The sequence below is a fragment of the Streptopelia decaocto genome, assembly GCF_964273445.1.
Source record: "Streptopelia decaocto genome assembly, chromosome: 3".
Classification (NCBI taxonomy): domain Eukaryota; kingdom Metazoa; phylum Chordata; class Aves; order Columbiformes; family Columbidae; genus Streptopelia; species Streptopelia decaocto.
Window position 1 is genome coordinate 99,929,480 of NC_138656.1, and position 19,171 is coordinate 99,948,650.

The 19,171-nt window shown below is 39.3% G+C and overlaps 1 protein-coding gene across 3 annotated transcripts in view; it reads right to left on the reverse strand.

Annotated features, from left to right (window-relative positions):
• The window catches only part of FBXO25 (F-box protein 25), a 34,852-nt gene extending 16,108 nt beyond the window's left edge, over positions 1-18,744 (reverse strand). For 2 of the 3 annotated variants that reach the window (XM_082048365.1, XM_082048363.1), the window contains exons 1-5: positions 18,635-18,744; positions 14,256-14,399; positions 5,455-5,564; positions 4,057-4,106; positions 899-991 (exon numbers count right to left, since the gene is read on the reverse strand). In XM_082048365.1, coding sequence (XP_081904491.1) covers positions 899-991; positions 4,057-4,106; positions 5,455-5,564; positions 14,256-14,392 — 390 coding nt within the window. In that variant the 5' untranslated portion in view covers positions 14,393-14,399; positions 18,635-18,744. The remainder of the gene's footprint in view (positions 1-898; positions 992-4,056; positions 4,107-5,454; positions 5,565-14,255; positions 14,400-18,634) is intronic. The other variant, XM_082048364.1, reaches the window with a different exon arrangement.
• Between the last annotated feature and the right edge of the window lie 427 nt (positions 18,745-19,171).

Consider the following 19,171-nt stretch of genomic DNA (forward strand, 5'->3'; position numbering starts at 1 on the left):
CAAAAGAATTTAGGACTAGAGAAAAACCAGTATCTCCTAGAACAGGTATTCCCAAGTGGGCAGCTGGTTAGGCATCGAGGAAATTAAGGCATAAGTACAAGTTATGTATTTTTAGAAAACAGGCAGATAGCCCTGTTGTCCAGAACATACAGGCTCCCTGCACTCACTGAACTCTCAAGATTAGACAGGACCCAGAGAAGCTAACACAGTGAGAAAGAGACTTTCCCAGGAATCACAAGATTAATATATCATAATTGTTTCTGCAAACTTCATGTCACTACATTGTTTGTACAAGAGAACTTGCAATAAAACTCATTTCTGGAAGACAAAAAAAAAGACTGAAAAAAAGCTGGAGTGTCCAGTTTTAAGGGATGTTAACAAAGATAAATGCGTTTTTATCTTTTTCTAGATCAAAAAAAGAAGTGCAATGAATCACATGACTGTTAGGAAGCTGCAGAAGCAACAGAAAATGCAGAACACTGAGACACCAAATATTCTTCTGGAAATTGCTATTTTAAGCATATTTAAGACATCATAAAGTATATTTAAGATGTACTACACTTTGCTATTTTTGGTTGTATAAGAATTATTTTGCCTTTAAAGATAATTCACTACCCAGACTGATGAACAACTGAAATTACAATCAGTGTTTCGCTGCAAATACAGAACATGCTGGCCATCACCATCCTTTCAAGCTACAGGCTTTCACAGAGTAATGAGTTTTCACCAAAGAAAAACTACTCACTTTGAAGTTGCTTCATGCAGTATAAATTACATATGAACAGGATATTTATACAGTCACAAATCATCAGCTGTTCAGTGCAAAATGGTTTCTTTTGTACACACAGGCATATCAGCAAATGCATTTTACAACGTGCATATAAAATAAAGAGCTTACTTTGACCACGTAATTGAACCTTCTGATGTCCTGAATTGCACTTGAAAAATCTAAGCGGTTAAAAGCTTCTCCCAAAGTGCAGTAGCCATGTCTCTGAGAAAAATAAACATAATTTAAATGGAAAGAAACAATGATGAAATTGAGGAAAATATTCAGAAAAGCACTTTACCATGCAAATGATACTCATGTATACCATGATCCCTGGAAATATAATGTATCTGGAATGAAGATTTATTTAATTTCTAGTAGAGTAAATGAAATCAGATCTACTCTTTGGAAGTAAGAGGTACATAAGCAATATTACTCAACAGCAATTAAAATTCATACTAACCATGCAATCTGTAATCACCAGTATCCGAGCATCCTCCACTATTGCAGGACCACAATGCTGGTGCTCTGTCACGCTCTCCATTTGCCTCAATAGAGCTTGTTTGTACAGCAGACTGAGCTTATAACCATAAGCATTAACTAAGTCTATGTTCACATTTGAGGGTAAGAACAGCGCTACTAGCTCCTGGGATTGGAAGAACAACTGGTCTCTACATCTAGAATTTATTTTCTGGGTGCTAGAAGTTTTGCCATAATTCTTAGGTACCAAAAGCAAGAGCAAGAGAAATAGCATTTTATTTTGGTGCACCCACACAGTTGTCTTAAGGTGAAAATGGAAGTTTCAGAAGCTGTTCTTGAACTACTTAAGGTGGCAGTAGCAGCCTGAAATGACATGGATCACAGAAGATTAGTAAATTTAGAGGCACAAAGCCACACAAGAGCCTTGGAGCAAATATAATGAAGCCAGAAAAAAAACCACTGCAACTGATGCAAAACACTTGCAGAGCAGTGTGCTAGTGTGGCTTATCAGCCCAGGGAAGGGTGGGCATAAATAATTACTTTGAGTTCATTCCTAGACAGACTTTGGTGAATTACATGATGGAGAAAAGATGGCGGTACAACTTAACGTTCCTTTTTGCAACCCAGTGAAAGCCTACTTACCCTGGAGGTACCACAGCAGTACAGGACACAGTTAACTATTTACTGCACAGTGGTAGGAATTACTGCCTAGCAGTTAATGACTAAATTAGGGATCATACTGCTTGCTCATCCAGTTAATATACCAGAGATCCAAGCATGCTGCACACTTTACAACATGTTCGACCTGCTAATAGCAGTGAATTAACACTTGCAGACAACAAAACTTTTGTTAAAATTTAAATGTTTGTCGCTGTTCTCTAGCTAAACAGTTATCAGAAGACCATGGTCAAATACATTAACATGAGAACTCCTTTGAACAGCTGGAAGCACATCTCCATGAAGCTTCAGCTCTACCTTTCCCACTGTACTACCATGACAAGAATTACTCAAAAGAGCATCTCTTACTTCATTTCAGCCATATACCTGAGCATGTTTAGGTTTTATTTATTTTCAGTGCTCTCCTACAGCATGTTTCACATGCTTCTTATCATGACCTTCCTCCTGCTGTTATTTTGCCTTAAAATTCATTGTCCAGTTTGTAAAAAAAGTTTCCCAGTTGCAAGACTTAGCCATTTTGAAATCAAGTATAACTACAGCCTGTATGGAAAACCAGAGCCCCTGTAGATTATGTTTCAGATTAACTTAAATTTTCTTCTGTGGTTTGGGTTTGGTTTTGTTTGGGTGGGTTTGTTTGTTTTTTGTTCAAGTATGGTTATTCCTTGCTACTTTTTCATTCCGCTACTTAAATTTCAACTTCTTAAACTTTTGAATTTATACAAGGAATTGCTTGAAAAAGATTAGCGATTAATTCTAACCATCCACTAAAAAACCCCAAACAACAACAACAAAAACTAAAACAAACAAACAAAAAAAACACAACAGGAAAGGTCAATGGTCAATTATTAGAAGAGAGCAGCAGTGACGAGAATAAGCTAATTGGTACACCAAAATACTTCATCCACTCTGAGTGGGCAAGAAACTCAGGTAAATAGTTACGCATCACCAGTACACCAGCTCCTGCACAAGCAGGGGGAGGGAAAAAAAAAATAAAAAAATCACAACATACAGGTTACAAAAGACAGCAAGTGGTGATTTTAGCCAATTTGTGGTTTAGCCTGAATGTTGCTCAAAAAGTCAGGTTAACCACTTGTATTATTCAAAACACAGTAATTACTGGTGACAGTCTGTCATACCCCCTTCCTTACCCTAAATCTGAGATGGCACAAAGGGAAAAAGCACCCTTGAGACTTCTGCAGACCATGTGAGTAAAGACATCTATCACAGACGAAGATAAAACTGGGGAAGAGGGCTATGAATCTGGTGAAAGACTTTGTAACACCCTTCAGAAGTAGAAGAGCAGCCTTTGGGTCACTAGCCTGCAAGGTAGAGTCTTCCAGTGTCTCCTGTAAGTACGTTCTCTCCACACCACCTCACTCTTCCCCAGTACGCTGCTCTTTATGGTCTCTCTCAGCTCCAAAATACAAAGCCAACTTTCGCCTGCATGGCCGGGGTCACACTTCCCTCTCCTTCTTGGCATTACCATGGATGAAAGACATCCTTACGGGTGTCTGAGTTCCACCTATCCCAGATAACCATGGCAATCAACACTGGAAAGAAACTGAAACTTCAAGACAGTTTATCTCTACATTCAATGGACATATTTTAATCCTTGGCTTTCCAGGAGGTCATTCTAAGATCTTTCATGTTTGCGTTACAGTTGCATGGTACAGTTTGTATCCTAAACTGAAAGCATCTGGACTCTGTGGAATACAAAGGTCCTCTCTGCAAAGTTTGCAACTGAAGTTTTACTTACCTACATTCAAATTTACATCAAGATTCCAAAATAGCAAGGGCTGCCTGCAAACACCTTTTTTGGAGACACTACTCTGGTTTTGCAAACATTTTCAACTTTAGTTCAAAGACACATGATAGAGACAGATGGGCTTGAGTGTAGTGGAGGCTTGTGGGAACTTGCATGGATGGGCAGAACATCTCTGCCACAGGGACCCACATAAAAGTCACTTTGCTGGCTGCCTTTGCCTCACCACGTGCAGGTGTAATATGTTGCCAATTAAAAGCGTTGAATATAACCCCTAGGATCACATGGCATGAAAGCATTTTTAATATACTATTTGTCTATTAAACAGCACAAAGATTGTAGGAATTGACCCACAGCATGCAGGACTTACTTCCTTGGTGCTTTCTTTATGAACGTAAATCCACTTTTCACGGTAAAAACCTAAAATAAAAATTTAAATAAGCATTTTTAGGCTTTCACTTTAGGTAATGTCTCCTAGAAAGACTGAACAAAACAAGCTATCTCAATAAAGTGCTTCATAAGATAGGAGAGATGGTAGAGTACTTTTAATGAAGGAAGTTTATAAAGGCTGAAAATGATGACTACAAATTTTCAGAAGTTATGCATTTGAAAAAATAATGGAAAAATCAAATAATTTTACAAATCAAACACAAGAGTTGGCACACAATTGGCAGATATAGCACTTTTGTCCACTGTGCACCAACAACAGCCAATTTCTCCTACAACCCCCCTGATCTTTTTTAATCCGCCAGGCTCCTTTATACAGGAACAGCACTTAACACAGGAAAAATACAGATATCAGCAACCTTTTTGTTCCTAACACTCTATTTCTCTAATGTATTTTCTTCCCTAAAGGCTCCTGCTCTGCACTCACTTGGTTCAGCCACTTGCAGAATGCTGCAGAGAACTACACAACCCTAAAAACAGCAGCTGGGCAGACCTTCAGCTTTCAGAAGCCTGGTGTGTTGTCAAGTGAAATTCTGTGCTTACATATGGCCACTTGAACCTTTCAATGTGCTTTACACCCAGACTAGCCTGGGGAAGCTCTCAGCTTTCTACAAGACCATCTCTGTTACAACTGTGGGAATATACAAATAATGGAGATCGTTTTGAGACCACAGCATTAAAAACACCAAAAAGTTGCTTATGAGCTTTTACCTACTCTACTTCAATAAGTTCACTTGCTGTCATACACAGGTTTACAGCCTAAAGTATAGATGATCTTTTAAAAAAGAGAACTGATAAAAATTACTTTAATATTTTAATTTTTTTTCCAAAGTGGACTTTTTCCCCAAAAACCTCAATACTGATAAAGTTTCTACCAAGAGCCATAGGTTTTATGACAAACATTTATTCATTAACTGATTCTAGAGCTGTATCACTAATCAGAATTTGAATTAAGAAAAAAAAATAAAATAAAACAGCTGCTTTGGTAAGCAGAAGCTTCCACAAGCATCCACAACAATTTAAACTAGTCCACAAAATAAAACCATGGTTAGCATCAGAAGACATTTATCATTCAGAAATTACTGTTCTTAAATGAATTACCTTTGGATCTTCAGGAAAAAAAAACAACTCACACAAGAGATAATCAGTGCCACAGTTCAATTAAGATGTATCACTTCTGGCACCAGAACTTGTTACCAACACAGAAGTAAACATAACTCAGGAGACTACTCTATAGATGAATATAAATTAATGGCTATTATATATTTCTCCTAAACCTACAAGAGTCTCCTAAAATAAATTAAAAAACCCCCATCCTTACATTGCGAATCTGTGTTATCCCTGAAATGATCTTTTTTCCTTTTCTTGGCTGCAAACTCACAGTCTTCTGTACTGTATATTTCTTCATCTTCACCACCACCAGTCAAGATGCTGAAATAAACACAACTAATTAGAACAGCAGTGATTAAATATTTAAGATGCATACAGCTTATAATTTTATGCATTAAAGTTTGACAGCTGGAAAACTAATCACATTTTTAATGATGTTACTCTACCTGATGGTCTATAGCAACACATCTTAGGAGAAAAGGTGTATTACCATTTTCTTCCCAGTGGGGTTGAATTTTATGACAAAGTGATTAAATACACGAAAGTATCTTCATAATAGCTATCTTGTAAGTCATTACTTACATTTAGGAAGGACTATTGAGGGGACAGTACTAGCTGGACAGCTGGCTGTCTGCAAAGCACTGGCGTACAAAAATTCATTATTTTTAATGGACTAAGCCTTGAAAAACCTTGCACACAGGTAAAAGTCAGTGCATAATTACTGCACTTCCTCACATAGGCAGGAAGCCAGCAACAAAAGACATCTCTCTCACTACTGTCAGCTTCAAGGAAAAGAAAGTCTTTCTTTTAATAAATGCCTGAATTGCAACACTGTACACAATTTTCGTGTCACCATATCATTTTACCAGTGACTTGTAGGGCATCAAGAACCATGTGGTCTACTCCCCTCTTTCCTAGAGGAAAAATTAATTAAAAATAAACAAATAATTAAAAAAAAAACCCACACAAAAAACCCGCACACAAACAAAACAAAAAACAAACAACAAACAACCACAATATCCATGTCACTTCTGACAGGTAACTAAGTAACCTAACACTGAGGACTATACTGAATAATTATATATGTGGTGTATAGATAGTGTGAGTGTGTATATACACACACACACACACACAATAAAGAAACTATTTTAAGTTCTGTTAGATAAACTAACCTTTTTAAAATTCATATACACTGAAAAACTGCCTGTGCTACATAAAGTCTACACAGTTGCATAAGGTTTTGCTTTCCATTTTTGCAGATAATTTAAAGGAATACCAATACAGATAAGAATTGGTGTTCATTTCTCTAACACAGAGAACAAAGACAATCCACATGAAGGCCACAGCTTTGCACAGATAACTAAGGATATGTGGTAGTGAAGCTTAACTGTAGGATTATTTTAATTCTCCATTATTATTCTTTGACAAGGCAGTTGCATACAGAACTTTTGCCATTAACTAGTATTTTTTAATCCAAATTTGCCAGGTGAATCCATCCATGTCAGTTTGAACTCCAAACTGCACCAGCAACAGCCAGACATTGTAAAATTAAAGGACAAAAATTTATTTAAAATCACCAGTACTCGGGCATTACATTGCAAAAAAATCAAATTATATTATGTCTATTGCTACTGGTTTATACAGTTAAAATTTTCAGGCTTGACTTACCTGTTAATGAGGATGACTAAACAACACTGTAAAAAAAGCTTTGTTTTTTAATTGCTTTCATCAGTAAATGCTAGCTCAGCTTAAATATACACAACTTGAGCAGAGTCAGAAATAGAAATTCGGTTTTATTTTAGGTTTAAATCCCGGAAAAGCTACCATATCTCTGCATTCAGATAGAGCTCAATCCAAGCTGAGGGCCCTACTTCATGTCTTACCATTTTTAGAGCACAGGATGAAGACCAAACAACTTACATATTCTGTTCAACACTGCCAAATAACATAGCTGGTCAAACAGCAAAAAAGAGTTTGGAGAAAATGAACTGGCAACTGACAAAAGCAGAAGATCAACACTGACAAGATACTTTGATTATGTAACATCCCAATCCATCAGGTTTTCTTCTCCAAAGCTATCATAAAGGAAATATCTTTTTGAACTCACTAGACTAATTTATTTAATTCTGCTTTGGCATATTGACTGCATCACCACAACATGTGACAAGTTAGTGCGGAATGAGAAGAGTTGTTGCAGAATCAGAAATAGAGCCCAAAGCTCCCAGACCCAGCTTTATCATCCTAACAAGATGCCAGACCAGGGAGAGGTGGCCCATACGCTGCAGTACAGCTCAGGCAGAACAGAAACAATCCCATTCCCCCTGACCCAGTGCAACTGGGAGAGGAGGGAGGCAGCATTCCTGAAACCCAGCTTCAGACAAGGCAGGTCAATCTGGCTCAATTTCTTCTTTTGTTAGTGGAGAAGAAGCACCCCAGAAGGCAGTTTCAATCAGTAATGTACCTGAAGTGATTTAAAGTCCACTCCTGCTCCCCAATAATATGCACTTCCTTAACTATCAGATAAACAAGCAAGCCAGCTTAAGGACAGTCAGTTAATACAATGAGTTGTGAATATGTAGAGGGCCATTTCAAACACCTCTGACACTCAGAGTCACCTGTGACATTCCTGGAATTCTTCATGTCATTTTAGAGAAAAGACAACTTTAACTGTTATCTGAGGATCTTCCCATATGCGGCTTTATTTCCTCATGTTCTGCCCCACTTCATGTGGAGAGCCTTTCCTACTTATCTGTAACCATCACCACTCTTTGTGACAGACTTTAAGTCTCAAATGGAGAATGAAAACAAGGGTCACACAGACACCAGAAGAATGGGACAGAAATACAGGCACTTCCCAGGCAACTGTTAACCTTTCCTTCCATAAAACTGGAAAGCTGCTCAATGATTGACAAAGCTGCTCCACCACTTCCAACCCCAGCCCCACTTCAAACTAAGACAGAAGAAACCAAACCAAGCACTGCACGTGCCATATGGTTTAACAGAAGCCTTGACTTAATGTTTTTACCATAATACTGCACAAGACATATGAGTGCACCTGGAAGGATCTAAATGCATATATAATACTGCCAATTTACAGCTATTCTTTATTTCTTGTCTTGATGATGCACATCATAAAAATATTGTTCTAAAGCTTCTAAAAGCAAAGTACCTGGTATCCTCAGAACTACAATACCCTACATAAAGCATCCAAGAATTTCAGCTTTTTCAAAAAAGTAATTTCATAACAGTATTTAAATAACCTCTTGGGTATGACACTTAAAAAGCTGGAAAACTTGGCAGGGCTATATGAACTCCAACTATTCCTCCTCACCCCTTTGCTTCTCTTCTCATGGAGGAAGGAATGCCCTCAAGTGATGCAATTATCTAGAGACACACCAAGTGTTTTCAAAGAGTCTCAAAGCCATTTGCAGCTTGACTATGCATGGAAAACCCTGAAATAAGTGCCTGCACCAAATATGCCCAAATGCTCTAAGACTAGATTCAAATTTGAGCACTTCCATCGAGTGCCAAAACCACTTTTGTGAACATCGTATCCCACAGAATTGGAGAAGAGACACCACAGACTCAAATGACCAGCCTGCCAGCCCCAGTTGTTCATATTAGCCTAACACACAACAAAGGAATACCACCGTCATGAAAAATCGTACTAGATTAGTCCAATTATCTTTCTTTACTTCAAAGGAGAACATAAGACAGATTTGCTTCGAAGCTGCAGGCTACTGAGAGGTATTTACATACAATTCTGTAAGGCAGTGCTGTTCTCTCACCCCCACCAAGCTTCAAGGACACACTGTCATGGCACTGGAAATATGTATCTGCTAGAATGTATAGGTACAAATTGCAGGTAGCTGTGACCGGCATTCAGCCACAGAGCTTAAACAAGTGCTGTCTCGAACACATTTCCAGCTGCTGCACACCTTGAATAGAAGGCACTCTTCACTTCTATAATATTATTAATTGTCCAAGTAAGAGCTACAGACCTGAAAGTCTCATTTTTTCCATCTCAGTTTCCATAAGTTGAACTAGTTTAAATTGCAACTATCCAAGCAATATTCCAAATAACTACTTGAGCAGGAACAATTTAAATTATGTTTGTTCAAGGACAGTTATCATTGGGGCTACTGTTTTTTATAATTAATCAGCTAGATTCACAAAGGCACCATATGACTGATTGAGTAAGGTTGAAAGTTCTATTTTAATAAAAACATTCTTCAATTTATGTACATTATTTACATGTCTTGAAGGTTTATTTTTGAATCTGTGAGAAAGTATTTTTAAGTTCTGAAGAAAGTATTTGTAATTGATAAAAGCCAAAATTTGGCAAGTAACTCTATCCATACTTTCTCTCATGGAAGACCATACAAGTAATAGTAAAACTGGTTTCAGTCAACTACATAGCTTGAATTTATTTCTGTTTAAAGAAAAACTGCCCTAACTGCTCCCTGGAATGTAATACTCAAATAATACCTTTAGCATAGATTTCTACAGAATAATTTGGTGGAAAAAAATCATTTAATAGGTGAAAATAAATAAATACAAACCTGTCAGGACAGTCAGACTGGCACACATCATCATCCCTATTCATAGGGCAGTTTAAAAAAAAAAAGCCAAATAAATACTTATGTATTTTTTACTGTGCTTCTTGACACTAGAACAGGCTGCCCGGATCGGCTGTGGAGTCTCCTTCTCTGGAGACATTCGAAACCTGCCTGGATACAATCCTGTGGGATCTGCTGTAGGTGAACCTGCGTTAACAGGGGGAATAGACTAGATGATCTCCAGAGGTCCCTTCCAACCATAATCATTCTGTGAAAGAAGGAAGCATTTTATCAAGCCTCATTCTTACTCTGTTCAACATCATGTTAACTGATATCCTAGGCTGTGCTGTCTATTGAATGTATACAGATAACTGTTCCCAAATAGCTTAAGATGGTACAGAGACCCAGCAAGACATGATACGCTTCTGTACTTCAATAGAAAGACCTGCATGGACACAAGATGTGATAAGAGAAATTCTTACTAGGATTGGGGGAAGGGCAGGACAGGAAACAACCAAACAAATCACAGTGAGGATAAAAGAACTTAAAACAGGAGCCCAGAGAAGAATTTCCATTATTGGAAATGCACAAAGCTCAACTGGGCAAGGCCCTATAAAATCCAACCTCACTTGGCCACGCTTTGAGTATGTGTTCAGACCATATGACCCCAGAGGTCCTTTCCATGCTAAATTGTTCTATAATGTTGGGCAAATTGACATTAATTGATGTTTAGCAGCAATTATTAACTAAAAGATCCAAAGCTCAAGTTGCAGTCATAGATCCAAAGTTCAGGATGTAGTGAAATTACCCCCAAGTAGCACCTACTTTGCTAAGAAGTACCAACTTAAATTCTGTAGTCCAAGTTTGGACAATATACATTTTCAACTGAACAGACAGAAACAGAATTTAAAAAAAAAAAAAAAAAGAGTGCTACAGGATATGGTGTGGTTTGGCCACACTAAGTAGGAGATGTGCAAGATGAAGATGGGGAACTGTAAAATTGCTACAGACAAGAGCATCTGCTGCAGACTATGTTGGTCCCCAAGTCTGGATTCTGACAAAGTGGCAATCTAGCCTAAGAAACCCAAATCATGAAACACCTTAGATTCCATGAAAACTTTTTTCTCCTCAGAGCATTTAATGCCCAGTCCCTTCAAATTAATGTACCTATTGTAGTCCTAAACTTTAATACACATATTTCCAAAAGCAGTTGATTTAAACCCATTCTAGCAAAACAACTACAAAGGAGTTCAATAGTAAGTTCCTTCAAGAGTAAGGGGAAAAAAAGCTGATATTTTTACTTGAAGAAGCAATAAAAATACCTCACCTCACTCTCTAGAGAAAAGATACATAAATCTAGATATGTACACACATACACACACACAAAAATATAAATATATATACACATATATATAAAAATATATATGTAATTCAGATCCAAAGAGCAGAAGCCTTAGTGATATTCACAAAGACAATGATCATATGTCACACTTGCCAAACAATATTCATTTAAGCAACCTACAAGATATAATTATTTAGAAACTGTGAAAATAGCTATCAAAATTAAATTAGAATTCCTTTCATTTGCCAACTATATTATTAAAGACACATGAAAGAGGGAAGAAAATATTTTTTTCAAAAGGTACTTATGACAACTTTTATGTTGGAGGCTTACTGAACACTCTTCCAGACAAGCAGAGTCTTTTGTATCCACCATGGCCAGATTATGTGGAAAAAGAAGCCCAAATAATATCAGTGACAGATTAACACAAAAAAGTAAAAAGGCATAAAGAAAACAGTAGGTCAAGATAAGCTTAAACATAATTCTTCACTGCTTGATAACTCTCTTGAAGTTTATTTCAAAAATTTAGAAAACACAGGTGTATGTGTACAGCAAGTCCCAGCTTTCCAGTAAATTCCGTCTAAATCAGGTGAGTTACTGTATCATTTACTGGACTAGCAACAAAACACTGAATGTTCTCTTTTCTCATTATGAACACATTATACTGGAACGTATAGTTAAAATGCTATCCCTGAGAATCACTTATTGGTGGAGAAACCAAGTAGAAATTTGTTTGGACAAATTTATTTAGAATATCACACCAGTCTGTGAGCATCTGCCACAGGTATTACTTTTTTCAGTCTCAAACTAATATCTTTCTCACCTGTTCCAAAGGAACATATATATATATGGTGTTAGAGAATTACTATAAAACTACCATTAATCACGTATTTGGTGCAAAGGCATTATATGACTGTGTGGCAGATGCACTCAACCTCCCCCAGCCCCCAGCCAAACCAGGAGCAGTTTGGTCCAGGCTCCAAAGGAGGTAAAGGCCCGAGTTGCAGCCATGCCAAGAACTCCTGTTAGGAAACCCACAAGGAATCAGAACAGCAACTGAACACTGACAAGTTGTGCGCGCAGGGAGTCTCGTGCAGACCTTTCCCACTGAATGCAATTTGAATACAAGTCAACCACTTTATGACAGCCTGGGTGAGCTTACTTTGAGCTCTCTCTTCTAAATAAGTTGGCTGTATGGTTATGGTTTTACTACTCACAGGTCAGTGGCTGAGCCCAATTTAAGTTTCATATTAATGATTTAGCTGAAGTAAATGCATACTAAATATAAAGTATCATCTAGAAGTATAAAGTTGTGTGAATTTTAATATACTCTCTGCTTCATGCTATACTTAGTAAACTGGATTTGCTGAAAGTTTAAGCTGTAAAGTTCTGCTCATATTTACCAAAAGCAACTACAAACTACACTGAACATTTGCAAGACAAGGCCCATTTTGTACTTTGCTGAGAAGAAAAAGATTTATTCAGACAAAACAGCACCAGCAAGGCTATGGACTACAAACAATGTCTACAGCTGAACAAAACAAAGGCACATGTGAGATCAGTGAAAGGATTCAATGAGAAGCAAGAAGACCCCAGAATGAAATATTGCTGTTGGACTGAATCATGGTATGAATGCTCTGTAGAGATATAAAAGTCTTTGGTTTTCTATACCCAGGTTAGACCTCTGCACAGGTACCCAGCTTGAGCCAGCCCTCCTGCTATTCTACTCCATTATTTTTTTTTTTCCTTAGAATTTTGTTTTCCAAAAATCTGCTCTGTATACGGTTATCAGGCCTCACCTGAACATTTGCAACTAGGGTTCTAAAATGCAGACTCCAGTGAGAACAGTTATCAGGGAGAGAACACCTGAAAGCTTACTTTCACACACAGGTACAGGCCACCGGAGAGAAGACACCTGAAAGTTGGCTCTGTGAATGGGTATTACATTCCTGGAGAGAAGGCAAGCGGCATTCAGCTTGGTCTATCTCCTCCATGCAGTAAATAATAGAGTGAACCTGCAATTGAACTCTTAAGTCGCACTACTTTTTGAGAAATCTAAACATTGTTCTGCAATAAGCAGAACCCTCAAATAATCCCCCGCAACAGACTGCCATAAACAATCCTAATCCAACACTCAGTCAAAGTCTCCACTCACTTTCAGGAAACATTCCAATACACCTGTTGCATTTGCAATTACTAAGTATCACTTTTACGTTTAAATAGTACTTGACAGGTTTTTTGTTTGGTTGGGCTTTTAAAAAGTTTTCTTTTATTTTTAAAGACATACAACATACAATGGGATCTATCTACTTAAAATAAGCAACTCACCAAGCAGGGTCAAAAGACAGGCTCCACAGGGGTCTCATACCTGTCTAACTGAACAAAACACGTGGGTACATTTGTATATTCTAGAATATGCTGATGATACCATCTACCACAAACGCTTGCAGTTTGAATGGAAATTACAGTATCACAGTATCACAGTATGTTTGGGATTGGAAGGGACCTCAAAAGATCATCTAGTCCAATCCCCCTGCTGGAGCAGGAACGCCTAGGTGAGGTCACACAGGAACATGTCCAGGCGGGTTTTGAATGTCTCCAGAGAAGGAGACTCCACCACTTCCCTGGGCAGCCTGTTCCAGTGCTCTGTCACCCTTACTGAGAAGAAGTTTCTTCTCAAATTTAAGTGGAACCTCTTGTGTTCCAGCTTGATCCCATTACCCCTTGTCCTATCATTGTTTGCCACCGAGAAGAGCCTGGCTCCATCCCCATGGCACTCACCCTTTATATATTTATAAACATTAATAAGGTCCCCCCTTAGTCTCCTCTTCTCCAAACTAAAGAGCCCCAGCTCCCTCAGCCTTTCTTCATAAGGGAGGTGCTCCACTCCCTTGATCATCTTGGTTGCCCTACGCTGGACCCTCTCCAGCAGTTCCCTGTCCTTGAACTGAGGGGCCCAGAACTGGACACAATATTCCAGATGTGGTCTCACCAGGGCGGAGTAGAGGGGAAGGAGGACCTCTCTCGATCTACTAACCACCCCCCTTCTAATTAAGTCAATCTTTGCCTTCCCACCCATGCAGAATCACTTTTTTTTTTTTTTAAACTTACACAGTGTGACTGATATCATTCAGCTGATTATTCCCATCCTCAAGCGCAGGACTAAAGGGTTCACATCGTTTCCATCCATCTTCTGTTTTAACCCATCTCCATCCAGGCGATCTCCAGTCTTGGCCCAAAAATGGCATGGTTTCCCTAAAAGCAGCAACAAGATTGTTTGTGTATTATTTGGCTATCAAGAAAAGTTGCAAAACTTGTCATTATTTCAGTTTTCTCTTTAACCTTAAAAAAAAAATATCTTGAGGAAATAAAGTTCTTGGCAGGGCACCCTTTTAAAAAACAGATTCAGTGGTTTCTTAAGTACATTTTTGATTCTGTAACCTCATTCCTCTTGCCTTTCAGCATTTATTTGATCAAGGTAGGTTTCCTAGTTCTTTACAGAACACAGAAAGGAATCATGTTAGCCCAGGAACAAGATGATATCAAAACCAGAAAAATTGTATCCTGTGTAATCTGCTCCACCACAATCAAACATTACTAATTTTGAGACCTGACTAATAAATCATTTTGACAGGCTACAAAATCAATGTCACTCTTTTTATTTTTTTGAAGACTTATAAATACTGAATTTGTGCTACAATGTACAGTGATGTCTCAGTAAAGAAATTTTCATTTTCCCAAATTGTTTTTAGTTGTTGTTGAGGGTCACCTGCCACACTAGGCTATTACCTGGATACCAAGACAAATGGTGGCTACAACAAAGTCAACTGTGAAAAGTCTCCCAAAATCCTTACAAACTGATGGAACTCATCACAGGTACACCATTCAAGCAGTGTTCTGCTACCGTTTTTCAAAAAAGAGATTCACTTCTGACACAATAAGTAAGAAGTTGAACAAAGCAGTTTTCTGCAATTTGAAGGCCCAGACCCTGGCAGATTTTCCCCTCTTCTTCCCATTCATCATACATACATGTTACTCCTTATTTTAACTAGGGATTTCATATGCAAGCTATATAAGGAAAACAGCATCATACTTGAAACATGTTAATATATAATGCTAACAGCTTTGCTCCTAACAAGAATGCTCTTTCTAATACTTTTTCAACTTTGAAAAAAAAATATTAGGTCACATCAGTCAAACATCGCTATGGATTTATTTATCCATTTGCACTCTTGACGAGCATCTGCCCAATATAGTAGTTATAACAGGAGAAGGCAGATGCAAAAAAAGCCTGAAAAATACTAGTTGAGTGAGCCAGTGGTTTGTTTGTTTTTAAGTAAACAACCGCACACCACACAAAACAAAGTGCATTGTCTAGCCCCCAGCATTGACTGAAGTCCCCTTCCCACTCATAACTCAGGTCTCCTCTGCATCTAACATGAATCTTTTCCAAAATTTACCACATACTATCCTCCAGCCATCACAAGCTCTATTCCTCTCTATCTGCTTTCCCAATCTTTTTACTTCCTAGGAGTAATATGAAGCATCACATACTTTTTTCCCCCCAAGTTTTTCAGAACTCCTCTCATTTCGACTGAAATTAAGGCCCCTTGTCTTTATGATACAACTGTTTAAATAGTTGGTGCTCATGAGTGCATTTCAGAATAACATAGGTTAACATATTTTTACTCATGCAAAGATATACAGAATTTACCTAAAAAATTGCTGAATCACTGAAAGAGACTCAGAAAACAGCAAGTCAAAAGCAACATCTTAAACACAAAAGTTTTTGAATCATACCAAGAGAAAGAGAGGTCACAATCTATTCCTGGTAAGCAGCTCTGACATAAAAATAAAACACTATTGTAGCTGCCTAACTCAAAAATTAATATCTAGAGAGAATTCAGAACCCTCAAGATCACTATGGGCTGAATGGGATAACTTGAAAAAAAAAAATCAAGAATACTTATATTGATAAAGAATTGTTGGGAAAAGGAAGTGAAAAAAATGAGACTGCACACTTGCAGCAAGGCATGAACGTGTATTATTAGAAATTAGTAAGTTAGAAAGGCAAACAAACCAACCAAAAGTATAAGGAAAAAAACCTTCCTGAAAACAATAAAAGAAAGCATGTAGTATTTTGTTCAAGTGGAGGGAAGCAGCTGAAGTCCAAAGCTAACCATAATTTACAGAATATGATGCTTAGTATGCTTTATCAATTCTTAAACTTTGAAAAAAAAAAAAAAAAACAAAAACCACACCACACCAAAACACCACAACCCTGTGGTTTCAAAATATTAGGACACCAGTATAAGTGCTATGTATAACTTCCTCCTAGGAAGCTGTACGTGTGTTTAAAATTACATGTTTCAATAGTTATACGCTCTAAACCAGGGTACTTCCCAGACATCTATAACCTGAAAAGTTATAGTCTTTCACTGCAAGCTTTCAACACAAAATAAATCTTCTGTCATCCCTCCTAAAAAAAAAATTACATTGTTTTCAAGATAGTAACAATGGTATCCAGAACAACACACACATCGAAGATACTGATGTCTGCTCTGGAAATCCTAGAAAACCATACTCAAGACGAAAAGCTCACAGAGACATGAACGATTTCTATATACATATGACTTACTCAGCACATTATCTTTCCATGAGGAAAAAAAAAAAAAAAAAAAGCAAAAAAAGCTATTAGAAAAATTACAGATTATTTTAACTTCTTTATAATTGTTGAAACATTTGTGAAAGTCTATGACACTGGTAAACACTGACCTATTTTTTTTTTCCAAAGAATCAGATATTCTTATTTAAGACATAGTTTTACTATTGCACCAGCTAAGTGTGCATCCATCAGTAGCAATTCCACAAAATGACCTATACTCATGCTCAATAGTTGTAGCTCATTTAGTCACAAATGTTAAAGTACGCTTTTAGTAACAGCACATATGCAACTCGGAAAAGAAAAAAAATCCATTGCTTCTCAATTCCTGTAGGACTGAAGTACAGATTTGACTATTGTTTAGAACTGACCAAATTTTTAAAAGCTGCAGTATATCATAAATATCTCTCCTATGCATCTCTCTCATATGAGAAGTGTTAATAGAGTACAACTGCCAGGTCAGGTCTGACGAGCCATGCTTCTGTTCTGCCTCCACTCAGACTTTGCCTCCCAGTACTGCATTGCACCAAAGCATCCCTGTGGTTTCCAGACCAGAGCTTGTTTTCAAGAGTTCCAGCATATTTCATGTAGTGTACCTTCAGTAACGGCAAGCAGCTGCTTACTTGTTGAAACTTTCAGTACAACAAAAGATGAGCTCCCTAGACTTGGATTTTGGGGGAAATGCAGACTTCTTTAAAACTCAGAAGAACTGAGAAAGCAATGTGGTTGTCAGCTAACACAAGTGTTTCAGACAAGACATTGATGGTGTTTAACTTTTTCCTAAAAACAAACACGAACAATAGTTCTTCACTTTGCATCATACACCTTTTATTCAGGAGAGGGGGAAAAACAACTGAGGAAACAAGAACTACCAGAAAGCAGCACAGAGGAGGAGGAGGGTTGTGTATACCAGCTTTGTACAGCTTGAGATTACAGTAACTGCTCTAGCTGTCCTTGTCCTTGTAAGGGAGTTCTGCTTTCCACAAGGCAGATAACTCACCACACGAACAAACATGACTGCAAAGCCATTCAGAATTGCACCAAGTCACCCTATTGCCCTCCCACTGTACTGGAGATCTCTTCTGCCTATACCCAAAACCACTCATCGTGACCCAGACCATCCTTGTCATTCAGTAGCAAAACTGTTGATAACATGATGGAACAGGCAAGGTTCTCCTGTTTCCTAACAGGACAACAGCACATACATCTCCTCCATACACAAACAAAATCTCTTCAGCAGCTCAACTTTCAACAGAACCTGCTCCTTTACACGACAGCTTCTGCACTACCTTCTTCTACGAGCTGGCACAGCCAACCTCTGACTCAGAGGTCAGAGTCCACTTACAGACTTCACCCCACCCCATATTTTTCATATCAAAGGACTGTCTCAAATCAAGCCTGAAACTTCCGTGAGGCCATGATTCATCAACGCCTCAGCTTTGGTCTTGCCCACCTCAGTGGGTCTTGCCCACAGCAGTTCTAGAGCACCCAGGCCACGCAGTTCTCAGCTTCCAACAGGCACCAACGCTCCTCCCCTTCCACAGAACTTCACGGCCCTTCCCCCGCCCCTGCAGCCCCAGTCCTCGCCTCTCCCGGCGCCCCGACTCATGCCGCCCGTGGACACGCCAACACCCCCCCTCCTCCAGGCAGGCTCCGGACACCTCCCGCCCGCCCCTCACCCCAGCCTCTCTGCCCACCCTGCCCCCAACCACTCCAGATCCACACGCCCCTCATACCCCGTCCCAACAGCTGCAGCCACACCTGCCCACACACAGTTCCAAACCCCCGGGCCCCTCATATACAGTCCCAACACCTGTTCGCCCCTCACCTGCACCCTCGCCCCACAGCCGGGTCCCCTCACCTCACGGCAGCGCCAGCCCCACACCCCCCGCGCACTCGGCCCAAGCCGCGGGGCTATTGACGGAAGTAACATGAAGCTGCGCTCGCCCCGCCCCCCGGCCCCTCTGATTGGCCGCCCGCCGCTGCCCTTGTTGCTACCCGGCGGCGCCCGTCGCCATTGGCGGAAGGGGGAGGTGGCGTCACCAGCAGACGCGGCCCGGGTGCGTCACGTGAAGGGGCAGCGCACGTGTCAATGTTTTGGTCGGGGCGCGGGGCCCGTGTGTCGGATTCGGAGCAGAAGTATTTGTCTGAGAGACGGTCGAGCTCCCGCAGCCTGTGTGCGAACTGGCAGCTGGGGGAACCTGCCGGCTCAGAGCAGCTTCGGGGAGAGCAGGAGGGAGGTGGGTTGTTGAGAGGAAGGTGTTCCCACCGGCTTACTCTACACACCTGAAACTGTTGGTCAACTGGCCTTCCAAAGCCTGTGGGCTGGCCACAGGGCAGCTCAGAACCAGTAGATTCAGAGCCC